General features: G+C 33.2%; 1 protein-coding gene across 1 annotated transcript; it reads right to left on the reverse strand.

Moving 5' to 3' along the window:
* Positions 1 to 1334: 1334 nt before the first annotated feature.
* On the reverse strand, positions 1335 to 18609 carry LOC127726768 (uncharacterized). The gene is made up of 8 exons (XM_052234222.1): positions 18589 to 18609; positions 17213 to 17315; positions 14594 to 14639; positions 7833 to 8018; positions 7371 to 7402; positions 5305 to 5511; positions 4197 to 4557; positions 1335 to 2597 (listed from the first exon to the last, which is right to left on the reverse strand). Exons 1-8 carry the CDS (start codon positions 18607 to 18609, stop codon positions 2441 to 2443), a joined length of 1113 nt encoding a protein of 370 aa, XP_052090182.1. The 3' UTR covers positions 1335 to 2440.
* Between the last annotated feature and the right edge of the window lie 2441 nt (positions 18610 to 21050).

Below are 21050 nucleotides of genomic sequence, written 5' to 3' on the forward strand. Positions count from 1 at the left end.
AAACGCAGGAGTTCATTTCTAAACTTCCGACTTGGTTTCCAATTTCAGAGTTTTTTTGCAAAGAGAAACAACAAGGTGTGATAAACTGTTGTCCCTATATATACCAAGCTAAATATCAATATGACAATAAGTTTGACTTTGTAAGTGCTTCACATAATTATGGTAAAAAGGGGCCCTTTCAACGTGCATTCTACACATTAAGAGATATATTTCAATCATAAACGTTTTGTTGATCGATTAATTAAATGTATCTATCTCTGTAGAATTAAATGCTACATACATGGTACAGTATATCATTTTTCTATATTCAGATACAGTTTAATGAGTTCATAATGCATCCGAAATTTTATTATAATTTTTAATACATGGTAATAACGTATACCTTACAGAAAATTAAAAAAAATAAAGATCTGATCAATTGGATAAATAGAGTAAAATGTTAAAAGCTAATAAGTTATTTTTCAAGTAAATTACATAATAAACTAAATATAAAAATCTAACAATGTACGAGATAAAAAGTACGTACTGCTTTACGTACAACATGTAACAGAAGTGCCTATGAAAGGATTCTTTGGTAAAGTGTTCACATTATGGATACATCATTTTACAAAGTATGGTTAGTCATCATGATCCCATTTTGTTAATTGGATATCTATAAGAGTCGTTGTTCTAGGGCAGAAATATAAGGCCATCATTTGCCCATACAAACCATTTCAATCTATTCACACTTAAGGATGTTCGCTGCTGTTTCAAAATAACAAGCTTTTTAAAAGATTGTTCTGAATTGAAAGTTTATAAATAACGGAACTTAACAAGAGGCTCTCAAGAGCCTGAATCGCTCACCTGTATTTCAGAGGAGAAAATTTTTAAATGTTAGCAAACTTGATGAACAAATTGTGTAAAATTGTCTTTAAAGGGCAATAACTCCTTAAGGGGTCAATTGACAATTTTGGTCATATTAACTTTTTTGTAGATCTTACTTTGCTGAACATTTTTGCGGCTTACAGTTTATATATCTATAATAATATTCAAAATATTAACAAAAAACTGCAAAATTTTGTTAAAACTACCAATTCGGTGGCAGCAACCCAACAATGGGTTGTTCGATTCGTCTGATAATTTCAGGGCCGATAGATCTTGACCAATTAAACAATTTTACCCCATGTCACATTTGCTCTAAAAGATTAAGTTTTTGAGATATAACCAAAAACTGCATTTGACCCTTATGTTCTATTTTTAGCCATGGCGGCCATGGTTGTCGATGGATACAAACTTCGGATACAATTTATAAACAAGATACCCTAAGGAACATTTAGTTAAAATTTGATGGGTAATTGGCCCAGTAGTTTCAGAGGAGAAGATTTTTAAATGTTAGCAAACTTGATGAACAAATTGTGTAAAATTGTCTTTAAAGGGCAATAACTCCTTAAGGGGTCAATTGACAATTATGATTATATTAACTTTTTTGTAGATCTTACTTTGCTGAACATTATTGCTGCTTACAGTTTATATATATCTATAATAATATTCAAAATAATAACAAAAAACTGCAAAATTTTGTTAAAACTACCAATTCGGTGGCAGCAACCCATCAATGGGTTCGATTCGTCTGAAAATTTCAGAGCTGATAGATCTTGACCAACTGAACAGTTTTACTGCATGTCAGATTTGCTCTAAAAGATTTAGTTTTTGAGATATAAGCCAAAAACTGCATTTGACCCCTATGTTCTATTTTTAGCCATGGCGGCCATGTTTGTCGATGGATCAAAACTTCGGATACAATTTATAAACTAGATACCCTAAGAAACATTCAGTTAAAGTTTGAAAGTATTTGGCCCAGTAGTTTCAGAGGAGAAGATTTTTGAAATAGTTTACGACGACAGACGACAACGACAGACGACGACGGACGACGACGGACGCCAAGTGATGGCATAAGCTCACATGGGGCCCTTCGGGCCCCGGTGAGCTAAAAAGCTGAAATATTAAATATCTACGTCCTTGTTTTTTTTTTTAGATATAAGCCATCGAAAATTTGGCGGGAAATGAAAACTATGAAAAAATAACAAGCATTTTCAAAAATGGCTTTTAAACTATATGTAATAAAATAAACAAAAAAAGAAATGTAAGGGATTAGTGGGCAACATTTTTAAGGACACTACATCGATAAAACCAGAAGATTCAAAATATCTGACAAAAAGAAAAGATCAGCGAACACCCGTAATAATTATGATTCTTCATAGTTTTGTACGATTCTTTTCAACGATCAATTAGTAACTATAACCCTGTTTAACTTTTCCCCTTACTTCCGGTCAAAAGAATACTAGTTGTCTTTCCAATTAAAATCCAACTTCTTTCTTCTACTTCCGGTTTTTATCTAAACCATCATGAACCTCTCCTTGCTTTGTGTTCACCAGAACTAGACATGGGAAGTAAACGTAATTCATGTTCCTGCTCCTTGTAAAGTGACGTAACACGGAACGGACAAACTCTCCGGATTGGTTATATCAATAATGGCGGACACTGTTGCTGCCGTGCCCCCTAATATGCCAATCATTACTATCTTGGTGTTTAAAATCTTCTGCCACATGGGAATGACGCTGAAATTAGGTATAAAATCAAGCTTTTAAACATCATTTGAAATATCATCTAATAAATAAATTTGGTGTATTTACTGTCTTCTGATTGGTTAAAAGTATTACCTTTATTTTCAATGTTGTCAATTTTTATGGCGACACGCCCACTCTGACGTTGTGTATTCATACGCCAACATGTGTGTACGTTGTTATTGTTAATATAAATAATATAAAAAGCTCTTTGAGCCTTATTTTTGATAGAAATTTATTTATAATGAATGACAATAATTTATTTTGAATTTATTGAACCATAAAATTAATTTTTGACTCTTCACATTTTACATAATCCGCTTCGCGGATTATTCAATGTGAAGAGTCAAAAATTAATTTTATGGTTCAATAAATTCAAAATAAATAATAGTCATTCATTAAATGTAAGGATTATACTGAATCATTTACAAGCAAGAAGGCAGGACGTGACATACATGTATCTGCAAAAAACTTAATTGTGAAATTAAAACACTGATGAAACTTAATAGTGAAATTATGACAATGGTTTTAATAAGTAGATAAATGGTTTCCATGGATCATACTGATCACTTTGTGGAATAAAGAATTCTGAGTTCAAAAGTCGTTGCATTTGTTTATTGTTCATGGAGTTGGTGTATTTTGTTAGTTGTGAATGATTTGCTGGTTTTGTGGTTTTCTGTAACTCTTCAAACATTTAAGTACACAATAAATTCAACTAATAAGTAAAAGTGCTATATCTAAACTCCGATTTTGCCTAAAAAGTGCGACTGTCTAATCAAAATCTAGATTTCTTTTGGTTATTTTTGTCGTTGGATTGCTGTCGCATTAACGTATTCACAACGTCACCATTTATTCGTAAGAAGGTAGTTATTTACAAATGTAAATTCAAAATTGTAAATTTGTTCAGAAGTGAAACGATTAAAGTTATATGTGCAAGGTTTTAACAGTTATGTATGATAAAATTCCGGAATTCATATCAAATGTTTCACCTTTCTTGATTATAAAAGAGTAAGTTCGGTAACGGTAATATTAAGTCCCGAATATTAAGTCCAATGAAAAGACACGCCAGAAATTGAAATAGAATTCTTTTTGTACAGCTTTTCATATAAATTTTTGAAATTTAAACCCAAATAAGGCATCAAACTTATGCCTAGTAAATATAGAGCGCACGCCTCGACAAACTGAATATTCAAGTTCGATATTATGTAAAATGTTATCACAAACATTATGTTTAAAGATTATTTTTTTGTCGACGCATGCGCTCTATGTTCCAATTCTTAGAATAATGAATGCAAATCTCCCTGTTTTCATTGAATTTTCGCGGACCAACGAACGAAAATGCTGTAAAATTGTAGAATCTGGAATTTCAATGTTCCGAATGGATATGGCGGGAAATAACACGAGACAATTTAAATCAACATGTGGCTAACAATTTTTTTAACAGGTCAGAACCGTTAACAAGCACACAAAATAAGAGAATATGTTATATCCCTTTAGAAATTGCTATCCCTCACTTGGTACATCTATATTTAAACATGTAATTTTGTCAATTATACTCAGTCCCTTCAAACATAACATTTACAAAATACTCACATTGGCCCGTTGATAATTGTCCTTGACGACGCCCGTGAAGTGTCTTCCGGAATTTCACATTCAAACGCACTCTCTCTTTCTTCCTCTTCAGTCAAATGGTCTAGTAATGGGGACTGCTCGATTGACTTCTGAGTGAACGTACCGTCGTTGTTAACCACACGACGTGAGTCAAGTTTTTGGTCCTCGTTTACATCTCTACAGAGTTTCATATAGAATACACACGGGAAAACATAAGCTAATAATGTCGTGGCAGAACCTCCAACTAATGACAGGATCGTTCCAAAATGAGGTACACTTTCAGATACGAAGAGTACTGCTAATACTATCGAAGGACGAACAATACATCTTTTCCACGTGAACTCTGGAAATGAATAAAGGAGAGAATGTGTATTAAGCTGTGTATTAGGCTGTAACTCTTATTAATTAATTAATCTCGATAAGTAGATGTAGTCAGTTTCGGAATTTTTTACAGGCAAAATTTTCAACATTTTAATTCCCTGAACATTTCAAAACATAACATTTTATATTTGAAAATTACGATCAATACTTACTTTCCGGTCCCCCTCCCCAAAAAAAGATATTTCAAAACAAAAATGCAATTTGAAAGGCTTCTAGTTGATTCGAATAAAAGAACAATAAGGGAACGACCATTTAACTTCAAAAGGGGGTGGGTATGGTTTTTTACTAAAAAAATATTCTGATCCCCAATTTGATGAAAAAAAATATTCTGGTCAAGCAGATGACAAAAAAAAATATTCTGATTCCAGATTTTCCACATACCTTATAGTGTTAAATAATGAAAATTATAATTTGATTGATAGCGTTGAAAAACTAAATAAGATCGATCGCTCTGCGCGAAAAAAAAAATTTCTGACTCAAACAAAAAACCATAACCCCCCCCCCCCCCCTGTAAGTTAAATGGTTGCTCCCTACGGTATAATACAAGCTTCACAAAATGCGTTAAGAAGTGTAAAGAAATTAATAGTTGTACTTATCCTTGCTCTTCAAAATACGAATACACAAGTTATCAATTAAGAAATTGAAAGAAATACTTTTGCTTTGAAGATTTTATTTTTTTAATTTCCGTCACTTTCATAGAACTCCTTACCTTCCGGTACACCAACAAGAGCTTCAAATTGTTGACAAATAGGATTCACAAAAATTACAAATCCAAAAAGAAGATGAACTGTTATCAAAAGTTCCGTAATGTGAGCAATATAACCGACAGACAGGCTTTTTAATATGTTAACATTAACATCTCGTCCATACGCCTGGTATCCAGAGAGTGCCGTCGGAAGGTACATCACCATTACGACTGTAAAAGATAAATGAAAAAAGGAAGGAACGATCCAAAAAGGTAGCTACATTGTATCCCCTTTTCCTTTTACTGATATAAAGTACCCCTTGCTTTTTACATCGCGATGACCGTGAGGGCATTCCGATGTATTGCTATCGCCTAGATTTCCATTACGTAACTTTCGTTTTGGGTTTGTAACCGATCTATAAACATGATAAATACGCAGATATTAACGAGTGCAAAATAACATTCCTTATCGTTTGTTATAAATGCATCTCTTCAATGAATACTGATAACAATATTTTTGTTTAGAACATAAATTAATAATATGAAAATGTTTTGTCGTTAGCTATATATATATATAAGTAAAAAATCAAAGGATATGGTAAAGCATGCGGAAGAATATCTCTAGAACATTTTGCGACAATCCCGGCAAGGACCGGTAACTCTGCATGGAAGATTGTTTTTGCGGGAAAATATGAATGCCTACTCATATCCAATCTTTTAGAAAAATCGAATTTTTACAGAAGAGTGTCCACCATGCACTTGCACTGCACTCTTATTAGAATAGTAGAATAGAATGATATACAAATGGATGAAAATTATATATACATGTAACTGTTATATTAATATAATATATAACAACAAACCAGTGTATACTGATTTGTATCACTACAATATAATAGTTATTACGGTGAGGTTGAATTTCCTGTCATTTATTCATCATCCACGCACGAACTTGTCTCAGAAAAAAAATTTCTCTGTACATTAACCTCAGTTTCAAGTATAGAGATGTGATTTTTTTTTCTGTGACAAGTGCTTTTGACAATCCACAAGAACTTGCGGTCATCCGATGTTCAGTACTTCAGTACTTTGATTAATGATATAGTACCCCGGTTGTTTTTACTGATATAAGGTACCCCGTTGATTTTACTGATATAAGGTACCCCGTTGATTTTACTGATATAAGGTACCCCCTTGTTTTTGTATAGAAAGTACCCCGTTGATTTTACTGATATAAGGTACCCCCTTGTTTTTGTATAGAAAGTACCCCGTTGATTTTACTGATATAAGGTACCCCCTTGTTTTTCACTGATATAAAGTAGCTCCCTGGCTTTTTAATGATATAGAACCCCTTATTTTTTAATGGTTTAAACGCCTCTTTATTTTTTAACGATATAAAGTACCCCCTTGTGTATTTACTGGTATTAATTACCTTCTTCGCTTTTTACTGATATAAATTATCCCTCTGTTTTTTACTGATATAAATTATACCCTTGTTTTTTTTAACTGAGGGGGGGGGGGGTTAAACATGCTAGCTTTCGCCTAGTTATTGGTTGATTCAAAACACCCATTAAAGGGCTTCAATTAAAGATGTCGCACATATCATTGCACTTATCAAATATACTAAAAGACCCGAACAAAATAAATCACATATATGTCGCTCATGTCATTGCACTTATCAAATATACTCAAAGACCCGAACAAAATAAATCACATACATGTCGCTCATGTCATTGCACTTATCAAATATACTCAAAGACCCGAACAAAATAAATCACATACATGTCGCACATATCATTAATTCAAAGACCCGAACAAAATAAATCACATACATGCGATGATTAAAAAAAGAACTGAAAATATCACTTTCATGCTTAACTTACTTGAATATCCTAAAAGAGCACTTTTATTAAAATCATTTTTCTTCTTCATATCAGTGATTATTGTAGGAAAAATTGAATGACCTGCCACAGCAAATACCATTTTCCCGAAGGCTGTAAATATCTTCAATATACTCGTTTCGGAATGATATACGATTGGTTGTTTGTGTTTGTCCAAGGATGTTTGAATAATTATCAGTACACAAGCTATACCTGTAGATATTGTTGCACCTATGCCAATGTACCTATAAATATGGTAAAAGTAGTAGCAAGACTATCAACACAGTACTATCAAAAACGAAGTCGGTGACTGTGATTAAACAGAAATGTATGTTACAACTAATTATCAATTTTCAAGATAGATCAATGTATTGGTTTTGGAAGTATGATAATTTGTAGTCATTTTCAAGTATGCTTTTCACTTATTTTATGTGCATTCTATATAAATGCACATATATTTTAAGAACATTTATTCCTTTAAATTTTAGATATCAAAATAGATACATCATATTCTTGAGTTTTATTTCAAATGTATCAACCTGTATTACAAATCTTTTAAGGATGTGACATCACCAATTTACTGTAATTTGACTTTAATTAGGCAAAATATAAGCCAACTCAAATTGATCAGAATTTCTACCTATGTAACAGACATGCTAAATAAATAAATCTTACCAAAAGTTTTTAGGTGTTCCAAGACATGTGATTGGCGTCAAGAGAACACTCAGAAGCAATAACCAGTAACAGAAAGAGACTTGTGTGTAGTTCGATAGCAATGTTACAGCGTTATTTGCAGCAAGTACCATGAACACAACAGCTGTTCCGAAGTTAAAAATGCTGTTAGTAACTGTAACTAAGTTTCTGGAATAAAAGAGTAAATTTGTTGATCATCATAAAAAATGAAGAAATCGTAATAGACTATTTTCATATTACCGACTGTTGGCTCCCAATTATATAATTTTCGACAGGTTGTCAATTCTGTGGGAGGACATTCTGGTACTCGGTCAGGTAAGAGCAACTAAAAGAAGTACAAGCATGCTTATAATCGGTGCAATTTGGGTAAACAAATATTTTTTTATGTTAATATCTATACACGACAAAAACACCAAAAAAAAAGTTAATTTATTTCCCAAATTGCACCAATTGTAAGCTTGATTTAATTTTTTTTACTTGCTTCTACTTGACCAAATACCAAAATGGCATACCACATTTTATGTAACTTGTCGAAAAATTATATATTATGGAGTCAAAAGTCGGTTTTGTGAAATAGTCTATTACGATTAACTATGTTCGCAGCTGATATGATTAAAATAACAGCATTTTTTGGAATGAAGTGTTTTTAAAATCTAGACAATAAATAATACTTTAGAATTATAAAACAAACAGCAAGGGATAGGTCGTGTGTTCGATTCTGAGTATACTGATTTTGAAAAACTAGAGTTTAAGTGGGAACAATATGTCTTTAGATTTTTATTAGAAAAATAAACAAACATTAAATAGTATATAGTTACAGACATTATGACATGACATACATTGAACAACAAAACAGATGAGCAAGACAGTAATTGATATTTTTATGGTTTACAAATGATTTAATAGCGTGAAATATGGATATTGATCGGCCAATTATTTTATTGAATATCAAAGGTAAAGGGCAGAGGACTTGCGAAATAGGGAGAATGGAGCCCTAGCGAAAACACACACACATACACAATAATACAAGCAATTTTAGCTAACATGAATTCTTAAAAATCACACAACTTTCAAATGAAGAAAAATTGCATACATTTCTACAAATAATGGCTTCAATATTGTTATTGAAGGTAAGTACAGAAGAGCCTTACGAACACAATATGTGACGTATAAATAATTATCCCCGGCTTAGTATATTTCTAGGATTTTGATTGCATAACGCACGTCGTTACAAAACCCATAACCCCTGGGTGTTGCTAACCCATATACCCGGACGTTGCTATCCATTACTCCGGGGACGTCACGCGCGTTTTCCTTAGTTCCATGGTTGTTCCTTGTGAAATATAGAATTCTGTAGATTATTCATGATGTCTGTAATTAAATATGTAATCCACTAACGATGTTATCTTATTTTGTCGATCATTTGCACTCATTTTAGTAAATGCATCACTTGGCTGCCACATTGTCTATGAATGGGACTACTGACCTAGCTTAGTCCAGCCCTGGCCTCAGTGAATTTTTTTCAATCTTTATTTTTTTTTTGTTGTCACTGAGTCCAGCTCGCCCTCCTTTACCTTCAATGGTGCAAGCTCCCGGGTAGATTACCAGGGGACTATATAGACACAGAGCTCCAGATAAGAATTCACAAATTGGGGTTTTTACCCACCATTTTTTTATGTAATTGGGTGATAAAGATTTTTAATTGCATTATCAATTCCAATTCACCCCTCAAGCAAATATCAAATTGAGTTTTTCACCACCAAGCTCCTTAATGTATTGGGTTTTTTCATCAACACAATATTGAATATTTAGGCATGTTATAATCACATTATATCAACCCCAGATGTGTTTCCATCTTAAATGTGTTTCTTTCTTTGTAAAATATGTGCTAGCTGTTTTATTTGGTTTTATTCACTGACGAGCAATTGTACATTTAATTTGTGTCCCGTTTTAAACGTTCTGTCAGTTTTGTATTTTCTCAAAACTTATGTAAACTGCAGCTGGTGTTACTAGTTGGACAGGAACTAATTGCCTTTCTAGATCCCATATGATCACACTACAGTTTAATTATAGTTGGGGTGGGTGTGGCTAAGTGTTAGATTTTTGTGTAATATATGTGAAATTTAGGTGCTGTAAGAAAGTTTTGCCAGTCCTTTCACCTATTTGCCAGATCTACTTTTTAATAAAAATAAAAAGTAGTTTCCAGATTTAAGATATACCCCAAAACCTTGAGGTTTATAGGGTGGTTTATAATGACGGAGACCACATTCAGCTTAAATTTACAAATAATTCTGCAACATCAAGTAAATAAATGACAATGTTATACTGCACTTGCCAATAAGACAACTATCTTAAGCATCTAGAACAAAACAAAAAAAAATTGTCAAGCTGCATTGACGTAAAAAACGGATATATGTTTATTCACTCATCAACTAAAATGAAAAAAATAATATATAAACTGTTTTCGTTTAATTCAATTTACATAAGTCTGGGTTAAGTTGTCCCTTATCAGAACTTTTGGTTTCCGATGCTTTCAACTACATATCATGTGATAATTGATTTGGCCTTTCACTTTTTCCAACTGATTTCGTTTTTGACGGAACCCCGTGTTTATCGCTCTAGCAATGCTCTCGTTATGGTACGCAAACACGCCCGTGCGTTCAATGGCCGCTTCCTAAAATCACTAGCTGAGTCTTGTTATCATCATAACTTTCCCTCAGCTATCAAAAAGAAGCCGAATTAATTGGGTTATTGAACCCTGCAATGGGCAATTGCATTGGGTTTTTAATTATTTTTATTGCGTGATCACGCAAATACGCAGCTTATCTGGAGCTCTGATAGACAATACCAGAGCGCTCAAGTACGAAAAATGTATAACAAATGGTAAAACTTGATAAAATAAACAAGTTACATACCTGAAATGCTTATACACTATATGGAAACTCATTTTAACAGGAGGAAATCCCTTGCAGTCGGAGCTGTGGAGATCTTGTTTACATCAGTAACGCTATATTACGGAACGTGACGTTTCTACGCTATAACGCAGACGAAACGAATTCAATGTATCGATAAAGATATTCAACGTTTAAACTCGTTAAATCAACGATGTTGCACCTCAAACTTTTTAAACGTGGACTTAGGGCACTGAATGCTGCTGGTAAATTATGACACTTTAAATTATGTATGTGTATACCTTCTGTTGTTCAGAAGAAGTTTACTGATTGTGTTTTTTTTTCTTCCAAGCGACAGAAACCGAATCAGTTTAAACGTTTTCACATATCATGGTTCCTTTCAATAAATGACGGGACAATATTAAAAAATCTCTTCATCAATTTATCATCACACTTTATTTTTTGAACCATTTTTCAACCCGAATTTCAACGAATAACCCCGAATTTTTATTTGGGGTTGCCGTACGGCTGATAGGCGGCTCTGTCGATTTCCTTGCGATAACTTATATATTAACCGCTCGTTCAAAAGCTTTTTGAATGTGAATTTATTGTTACTGGTGACAAAATGGAGAACAACTTTAATACTGACGATTTCCATTTTCTCTCATTGTTTTAAAGTCTCGTTAATATACAACTGAAATTCCGGCCTCGTTAAGTCTTTTTTTACTGAAGCAGCGAATGATAAGTCTGAAACTGTTTTTTCACTTAAAGTCTTTTATATCTTAATAAGTGTATTCAATTTAACATTGGAATTTAATGCAATCTAATACATTTTTTTTAACTTTCAAATTAACGATACACATACCTGCTATTAACCTTTGGGCCAAAATAAAGTTTTTTGAATTGTGAATAATTTGAAACTAGACTTACGGACTAAGTCCAGTTTCCAAAATCATATCATGGCAGGATCATCTCCGTTGAAATTCGGGTTGAAAAATTGTTAAAGAATAAAAGTGTAATGATTTATTGATGAAGAGATTTGTTATTGTCCAGTCATTTACTGAAAATTTACGAAGATATGGACAATAGTCATGTGATTATATCAGATTATAGTTTTTTTAGTCCTAGAAGATATGGCCAACCATGAAACCATTCCTTTACCGGTGTGAATGGTTTTTTAATTTCCATCCATTTGTATATCATTCTATTTCTTCTATTCTAGTAATAGTGCATTGCAAGTGCATGGTTGACACTCTTTTGTATTATTCGAAAAAAAAACGAAATTTACTGGACTGAAAGAATACGGATGGAATTAGGCAAAAAAGCACAATACAAGCACACGTTGAAACTCATCATCGGATCATACAGAAAAGAGGTTTTTTTAGCATCGAATGAGAAATAACAATGGTTGAACTTATTATTTGGCCAAATAACTTTCCCTGTGTTCCAAGTGTAATCAGTCTCTGAAATTCATTGGTCTGTACAGAAGAAATCTGATATAGTTTCGGAAAAATTTTGAAAATAAAGTTCTAGCTTTGTAATCGTATAAACGGGGTCTCCACGGGACAGCAACATCGGAATGAGGAGAAAGTTAACAAAGGCTCAGAAATACATGTGCATTTGGTAAGGAAGAAATAAAATTACATAATTCATGTCCCGTTACACCCTGATTAAAGCCAGACCCCCTCCCCCGTATTCACTTGAGTCTAAAAAAAAACGCAAGAGGGTAGGTGGAGGCTGGCATTAGTCAGACTGGTCCCGTTACAAATTATTTTCTCGAATTCTACAAGCAAATGATTCATTAATTGTAAGTCAAACGGCAGAAACAGACTGAAAACAATTAGATCTTAAAATCATTTAGGTTTTATATTCATGTTAATTCACGCCTGGGAATTCGGGGATGGTGTGGTCTTTTTTTTGTGTTTTTTTTTTAGTTGGACATAATGAACAAGTTCAAGGGGGAGACAAAACGACTGAAAGACGATTAACAGAGTTGCCTTTTGGGGGGAGGGCATATTGCTCACATAGGCGTCGGGGAAAAGCCCGAGGGTTTTCATAGTCTTATAAGGAGTTTTTAGAGCAAATAAACAAGTATGTATGTACGGCTGTTGTCTGCTCTTTGGTCGGGTTGTTGTCTCTTTGACCTATTCCCAATATCCACTCTCAATTTTATGTATGTAAAAAATAGTGTTGGTGTTTCTTTGTGTGAATAAATGGAGATATGGATATAAAATAAGATAGCAACAGCTATGCAACTAATGATATCAAAACCACATATATCTAGAAAATCGTGACTAATGCATTATGGACTAGTATCTTTGTACTTCTAATTTGTAGTTTTAGTAAACGTTGGTCCCCTGGCTTGGAAAGATATATAAGTATATTTAGTATAGCAAGAACTAAATCTATCACGTTCACAACAATAGCCATATTTTAATTATCGTAGTAACATATTTCAGTTTCCTAGTACATATTTGTTTAAGTCGTTAAACTTCTTTTGTTTCTGGAGAAAACTCAAACCATAATAAAATAAGGAGATGTGGTAAAATGGTCAATGAAACAACTTTCCACCAAAGACCAAATGACGTACATGTTTGTTTGCTTCATTTTAGATCTCCAAATTACCATTTCACTATACATGTAGCTATGAACTGCATATTCAATGATATTTGTATTGTCACCACATTCCTTATGAAATAGCACCATAACATATATATATATATATATATTGTTTTAACCGTGCCCGTTCGACAGTCCAATCCGTACTGGGTATAAATAGGTTTTTACGGCTAATTTCTTAGGACTGCAGTATATAGAGGGTGCATATGTAAGCGTGATTTCATTCCACCGTGGATTTATTCCGGATACCTGTTTTTTCACTAGAGAATATTGGATGTAAATAGCTTGAAAGCGTAGATCTTGATATCGTTGTTCTGTTTATATTGACCGGTTTATTGTTTACATACATTTATGGGTTGGAATTAGAATAATTTTCAAGGAACCAGTGTAATTGATCTGAATCAATCTATCCGGCGTTTTATGATATATAGATATTGACATAGAAGACATGATTTTAAGTCGATCAAAACGCAAATGCACTGTAAAACTTCGGCAATGCAGTATATGATTATTACAATTAGTGACAATTCAAATCATAAGATTTTATAGATTTGCATACAAAAATCATTTAAATCTAATTTGTAAATAAAACGTTATTGTGGTATCATGTGTTCAAATCAAAATGAGTACCCAAACACTTCATCAATGTATGGATCTGAAACACTCGTGTAATGAATCCCGGTTCAAAATAACTAGTGCAATTAATCCTCGTACAAAATCACTAGTGTAATCATTCCTGGTTCAAAATCAATGTAATCATTCCTGGTTCAAAATCAGTGTAATCATGTCTGGTACAAAAGCACCTAGCGTAATCATTCCTGGTTCAAAAACACTTGTGTGAACATTGAATTTCCTTCGATGAAAAACACGAGTTTACTTTGTCAATTTTTTACATAAATCAACTATGCAAGTTTTCGTTAATTCAAATATCCCCAAAAAATGCCAAGCCCCATTTGTTATATATTTCCCCTTCAAAAAATTTGTCATCAACGTTAACATTGACTGACGTTTTTTTATGAAAATTACAAGAACAAAAATGGTGACCTAAGTTTTTATTGCATACAATGACATATGCTAATGTAACTCGATTCAAAATACAAGTAAGCCAAAAAAAAATTAAATATCGGGAGATATGCCATTCGGTGTCGTGTTACCGTAACGAGTTTTGATACATTGATTTCGTTTCGTCTACGTTATAGCGTAGAAACGTCACGTTTCGTAATATAGCGTTACTGATGTAAACAAGATCTCCACAGCTCCGACTGCAAGGGATTTCCTCCTGTTAAAATGAGTTTCCATATAGTGTATAAGCATTTCAGGTATGTAACTTGTTTATTTTATCAAGTTTTATCATCTGTTATACATTTTTCGTACTTGAGCGCTCTGGTATTGTCTATATAGTCCCCGGGTAATCTACCCGGGAGCTTGCACAATTGAAGGTAATGGAGGGCGAGCTGGACTCAGTGACAACAAAAAAAAATAAAAATTGAAAATAAGTCACTGAGGCCAGGGCTGGACTATGACCTAGCTATGCAAATAACCCACGTTGACGTCACACCGTCTATGATGTAACTCTCACAACATTGAGCGCCAAATTCGACCCACTCCAGTTTCTCTGTCTCCGTATTAAAAACGTCTTATATTTGACTACCTGTAGGGTTCTGCCAAAGGTAGTACCCTCTTTGGTAGAACCCTACACCCCGTAAACGATATGTCAAATTCCTAAATTTCAATAAAAGATTTTTAGAAAATGAAAAAAACGTTGCTTCCACGTTACACTTTGTGGTCGAATTTCTCTAAAAATCGACAGATTTGGACTAAGACCGGGGATAAATTCGTTATCTACGTTCATATCAGTAGATATTTTAACACCCTTCAGTACCCTGTACACCCTTCGGCTTCGCCTCAGGGTGTACTTGGATACTTCAGGGTGTTAAAATATCCATATCTACGGATATGAACGTAGATAACTTATAATATCTTACGAAGCTTTACGTTGATCGCTTAGGTTTTGGTGGTTCATCGTCAATTGGCATAAAATTTAATTCCTATTCGATGATTAATTTTTGCCATTTTGTAATTATATTTGTTTAAAATGGGCTTTATTTAGCTACACATGTCGATTTTCTATTAGCAACATTACGGTGATTTAACACCAGTATTTAAATTGCAAACGAAATATATGTGATCGTGGTACTGCAACTGCACTAACTGGAATTAATAAATTCTTTGATTTAAGCAGCAACCAAGCTATTTGACAAGTCAAATTGACTTGATCTTTATGACGTCAATGCAGAATACAGATTTGCGGAAATTTTTACGTCGTCTGCTTCAAATTCCAAATTGATCGGGTTGTTTTTCAAAGATTTCATTTTTAACAGTTGTAAGAGTTGCAGTATAAAGAGGTTAACTATACATTGTCTCGAAATATAATTCTTATTTATACTCGGCTCGAAACAGGATAGAAATACTTGGCAAAGCCTCGCATTCTTCGTGTACCCGTTTCTAAGCCTTGCACAAATAAATTTTATTATTCGAAACAATTATATTTATTCTCTCTCTCTATATATATAATGTCCTTACATACCTGCCAAAATGGCCAAACGCTTTCTCTCCAATAATTGGGTAGGGGTCAGGAACGTGTGATCTATACTCGGGATATCTATCCTCGATGATCACCCAACATTTCCCTATCAGTGTTGCTGTGTATGCAGACTTCACTATGAATATAAAAATGAAAAAGAGGCCTATCCATCCTACAACCAAAAGAGTAAATGAAAAAAAAATGACACGTTATTAAATACTTTTTTATAAACGTTGAAAATGAATGTCGCGGATAAGAAATATACGAATTATAAATGTGTATCAATAACAATAAAAATAATAATAATAATAATAATAAATTATTTTCCTTTGAAAATTTTATTTAATTAAGATACGAAATTTACTGAAATGAATCATATTCTCATATCAGAAAATGTTGAATAAAATTGACAATGGAAAGGGGGAATGTGTCAAAGAGACAACAACCCGACCAAAGAGCAGAAAACAGCCAAAGGCCACCAATGGGTATTCGACACAGCGAGAAAACCCTGCACCTGGAGGCGGACTTCAGCTGGCCCCTAAGCAATAATGTATACTAGTTCAGCGAAAATGGACGTCACACTAAACTCCGAAACATATTATAAATCATCAAAAATTAAAAAACATACAAGACTGACATAGGCCAGAGCTTCGTGACTTGGGAACTTTAGTTAGATAATTCAAACCCAGTGTAAAAACCTTGCGAATGTATATGATCAGGTAATATATTTAGATAAGAAACCTTAGACTGAAACTTCTTTCAAATCCATCAGTTGATGGTGGTGATAGATCGGTTTTTGGAAAGGATCACATGCATGCATATATCAGGACAAGAAATGAATCGTGATCCTTGTTTTACTACACCGACACGATGAGTAAGACGTACTAGTTCACAAGAAATCAGTTCTCAGGAAGACATGTCACCCTACCCATACACATTATTTTGAAACCAAATCGGACATTCTTTGCTCTTATTGAAGTTATTCCTAAATACAGAGTGCATTGCGAAGAAATATCAAATACCAATTTGCAAGTCAATGGTTTGATCCAGCTGATCCAGATTGAACCCACGGTAACCCGCATTTAGAGCGAGGATAATTACTATCACGAGATAACCAAGACGGTTGTCCATCGGTTGTTCATGAGCAAGAGTGTAAATTATTCATTTTAATCAAACATTATATTTTCCTAAAATATTGTATAAAGTTTACAAACCTAGAAGAAAAGTTATCTTAACGTTTACACATAGAGGCCTAGCTAGGAACATACCCGTATCTTCTACAGCTTTGGGAAGGGAAAGTACTCCAATACCGGCTATTGCTCCAACGATAAACATGGAAGATGTCCATACTGTCAACCCTTTTGAGCAAGTCTTTAGAACATAAAGATAATTGTATTAAACAATAACTTGTTTATTTGTATTTTTTTGTGATTTGTAAAGCAATGTAAAATCCCGTGTAGAACGTTAACAATAATATTGCATTTCGGGAGAAGCCGTTCAATAATCATCAATCCTAGTCCTCTTTTAAGTTTGGCACACAAAAGTGAAGATTACCTCTAGCAGAATATGTGTTGGAGGGTTCGCAAAAATACAAGCAAAGAAATAGAAATTAAACAACAAACGAAGATATATTTATCCCAATTTGGGGGGCAGACGACATGTGCTTCTGAATTAACATTCTAAAATAGTTGGAGCTATTTCCAATTTTTTTTGCATCAGGATATTTATGTTTAATCTTCCTTTGGAAAGATCATATAATTCTGCCAGGTGCAATTTTGGGCATGTTATTTTTTTTTAACCCCCCCCCCTTTCCGCCGAATATCCGGTCGTGCATTATGCAAAAAGATTTCTCGTAGAATATTAAGTTTACCTGCAATGTAGTAAAGGAAATTTGAGAAAAACAACACACACAAGCATACAGAAGAGAATATATACAGAAGTTAAGTTAAAATGGTCTATGTTGTCATTAGAGTGTAATTTCTATAATGAATTCGAAATAGTTTTCCTTTGTGCCTTTGAATTTTAAGTATGACTTTTTGTGATGATTTTCATATCAATGTTTAATTCATAATTCCGCGAGGAAACTGCTATATATGTTTGATTGCCAACCAAAAATGTAACGTTACATTTGATAATTTCAATAACATGTTTAACTTTGCCACATTTTTTATGTGCCTGTCCCAAGTCAGTAGCCTGTAGTTCAGTGGTAGTCGTTCGTTCATATCTGTCATATTTGTTTTTCGGAAATTGTTTTGTTATAAGTTATGCCGTTAGTTTTCTCTATTGAATTGCTCCACATTTTTCATGTTGGGGACTTTTATAGCCGACTATACGGTATGGGTTTTTCTCATTGTTGAAGGCTACACGATTGCCTATAATTGCTTTCATCCACTTCATTTGAACTTTGGCCAATCATACCACATCTCCTTATTTTTTTTTCAAATTCGGAAGGTGTTAGATATTTTGTTGTTTCATTTGATTTTGTTCACAATCTGTCTGCAGATAGTTATAGAACGGTTAATTATGGTTAGTCTCATAAAGAAAATCTAAATAAATGTTTATAATCCTTAAGGCTTTGAATTGCATGACTTATAACAAAGATAGTAGATACGATACTAAATACTGTTTTGCCATTGTTTTTTACTTTTCCGCGCTGTATAACCATTTTGAAAGAAAGACACATCTTACTTACCATTTTTGCTACTAACCGAGTCCTGTAATAGTGAATCTAAAATGAGATGACGGCAAATTCCATCATTTTGAATATATCTCTCCTAGGAACCCATGTTTATTCCGCTTATATTACTCCATGATCGGAAGTGCAAATATCACATGATATACAATGGACACACTTTGGGCTTTGTTTTTTTTTTTTTGACGTTATGACAATGAAATGCTGTGACGTCGCCGTATAAATTTAGCGTAGTCCTGCAATTTCAAAGTCATGTATACGCAAGTCAGACAATTTAACGCCCTCTTTTTTTCAGTATCTTAATTCATGTATGATGAGCCAACGCTGGGAATTTTCGACCGATTTTTGCAAGCTTAATTCATATATTACCTTTTCGAAGACATCCCGTCCGTAGATTTCATGAACAGATATATATACACGTTGTGAAAGAGCGAATTGATGAAGGAATTTTTTACTTTCGAAAAACTAGTCGAGTTTGTAAAAAAAAAAGATGAAAACGCCTTATTGTTTGTATTTTTACTTTGTAAACAAGTACTGTATGTTCAACCGTCCCTTAATGTATATTCTAAACCAGGGCCATTTTCAAAAAGTCTTTCAATCTTTATTTAAATTGACAATATGACAGCTCTGTTCGTTCTAATAATGGAATATAGTACCTTAGCAGACGTGCAAATAGTATAAGCTCCTGAAGATAGCTCAAAACCGAAATTTTTACAGATTTTCGCAAAATGTGTTTATCCAAGACGGTCAGTCTTAATCAAAACCGAAATTATTTTGAAAGTGAATCTATACATTGTCCTTTGTCTTTCAAATACTAATTAATTCATTTTGGTTAAAGACATTCTTCAATGGAAAATGTATAAAAACATGTAAAATTTAAATTTTATAAAAAGAAATACTTAGTAATCGAAGATACCAAACTCTTTTGTACGTTAGATACGCGTTTCGCCGACAGAAGACTCATCATTGGAGCGTGAATTGAAACAGTTGGAAGGCCAAACCTCACTATAGGTTTATTTCAGCTAACAATCGGTAAATATAGCAGCCATAGCAGAATGACCGCAATTGATACATTAGCAGCCTATGAAATATTTAGAACGGGTTTCCAGAATTTAAAACAATATCTAACGAACAATAAATTTTCTGTGTCCAAGAATACGTATCAAATGCTTATAGGTAACACTTCTATTATACTACATATTTTTTTTTTCAGCGGGAAAAGTAAGTTTTTCAGATTAATGTTTTTCTGAAAGCAAATTTTATTTATAAGCTATTTAATGGTTATGTAAATAGGCAATGCTTATGTCATGTGACGAAGAATTGTCAACCAATGCGTAAACATGCATTTCCATTCGGGAAATTCAACTGTTACAACATAAACATTTGCGGATCTATCAAGATTTTGGTTGTTTGAAGCCCCTTTCTCCGAAGATGTTTTCAAAACCACGTACAAATTGTCATAAAATTCTCTTTGAATAGTTTTACATTTTGTAGAGCTGGACCAGCTTATAGCTTACTATACGATATGGGTTTTTGTTCATCATTGAAAGCTTAACCATGACCTATAGATGTTTACAATCTTGTCCTTTGGTAACGTTTGAATGCATATAGTTGTCCCATTGGCAGTCATAACACATTTCCTTATTTCAATATGATTAGATAAAGAATGTTTGACTTTCCGACACTCCCATCCCCACAAACACACACACAATCACTTTCCAAGTGTGACGTCCTAGGGTTCCTTTTAAATTTGTTTCGAGTGCTATCATCACAAATTATGTATGTCTATAGTATACACTGTCTGAAATTAAGCCCAAAAATCAGCGGCTACATTTTTTTCTATTGGGATTTGAACCCATGCTTCTGGGACAGATCGTGGCTAGCACGTGTACTACGAAAAAAAATTAAAATCATTACTACATTTTTATCTATCAAATAGATTTATAAATGTCATTATGATCAGCATTTTGACTCGATTCATATCTCATAGATTAACTTATTATATAAATGTTGATAGATAGATGTCACCTATAACTTATATTTATTCGCACCTGATGTTCTATATCGCGTTGATCTTATATTAAATTATATCAACTTCTTTTTCTTTTCCTTCTTTTGTTGTTGCAATATTCCATTACATGATAAATGCAAAATTGTAATTGAATATTCCTAGTTACGCTTTTATTTCTAATCACATGTTGTTATATTATAAACAATGATTTACGTTTTCCGTCCTCCTAAATAATCATAGATACATTTTAATATTGTTGTACAACCTGAATAAGGAAAATATAAATTTAACATTGTCCAAAGTCGAAGGTTTCTGAAATGTTTTGTTGTTAGTACACATGCACTCTTATGTGAAAATGAAAATAGTCATGTGCCCATTATCTTTTGAGGTAATCTTTTGAAAA

Source organism: Mytilus californianus, unplaced genomic scaffold (assembly GCF_021869535.1).
Source record: "Mytilus californianus isolate M0D057914Y unplaced genomic scaffold, xbMytCali1.0.p SCAF_18, whole genome shotgun sequence".
Taxonomy (NCBI): domain Eukaryota; kingdom Metazoa; phylum Mollusca; class Bivalvia; order Mytilida; family Mytilidae; genus Mytilus; species Mytilus californianus.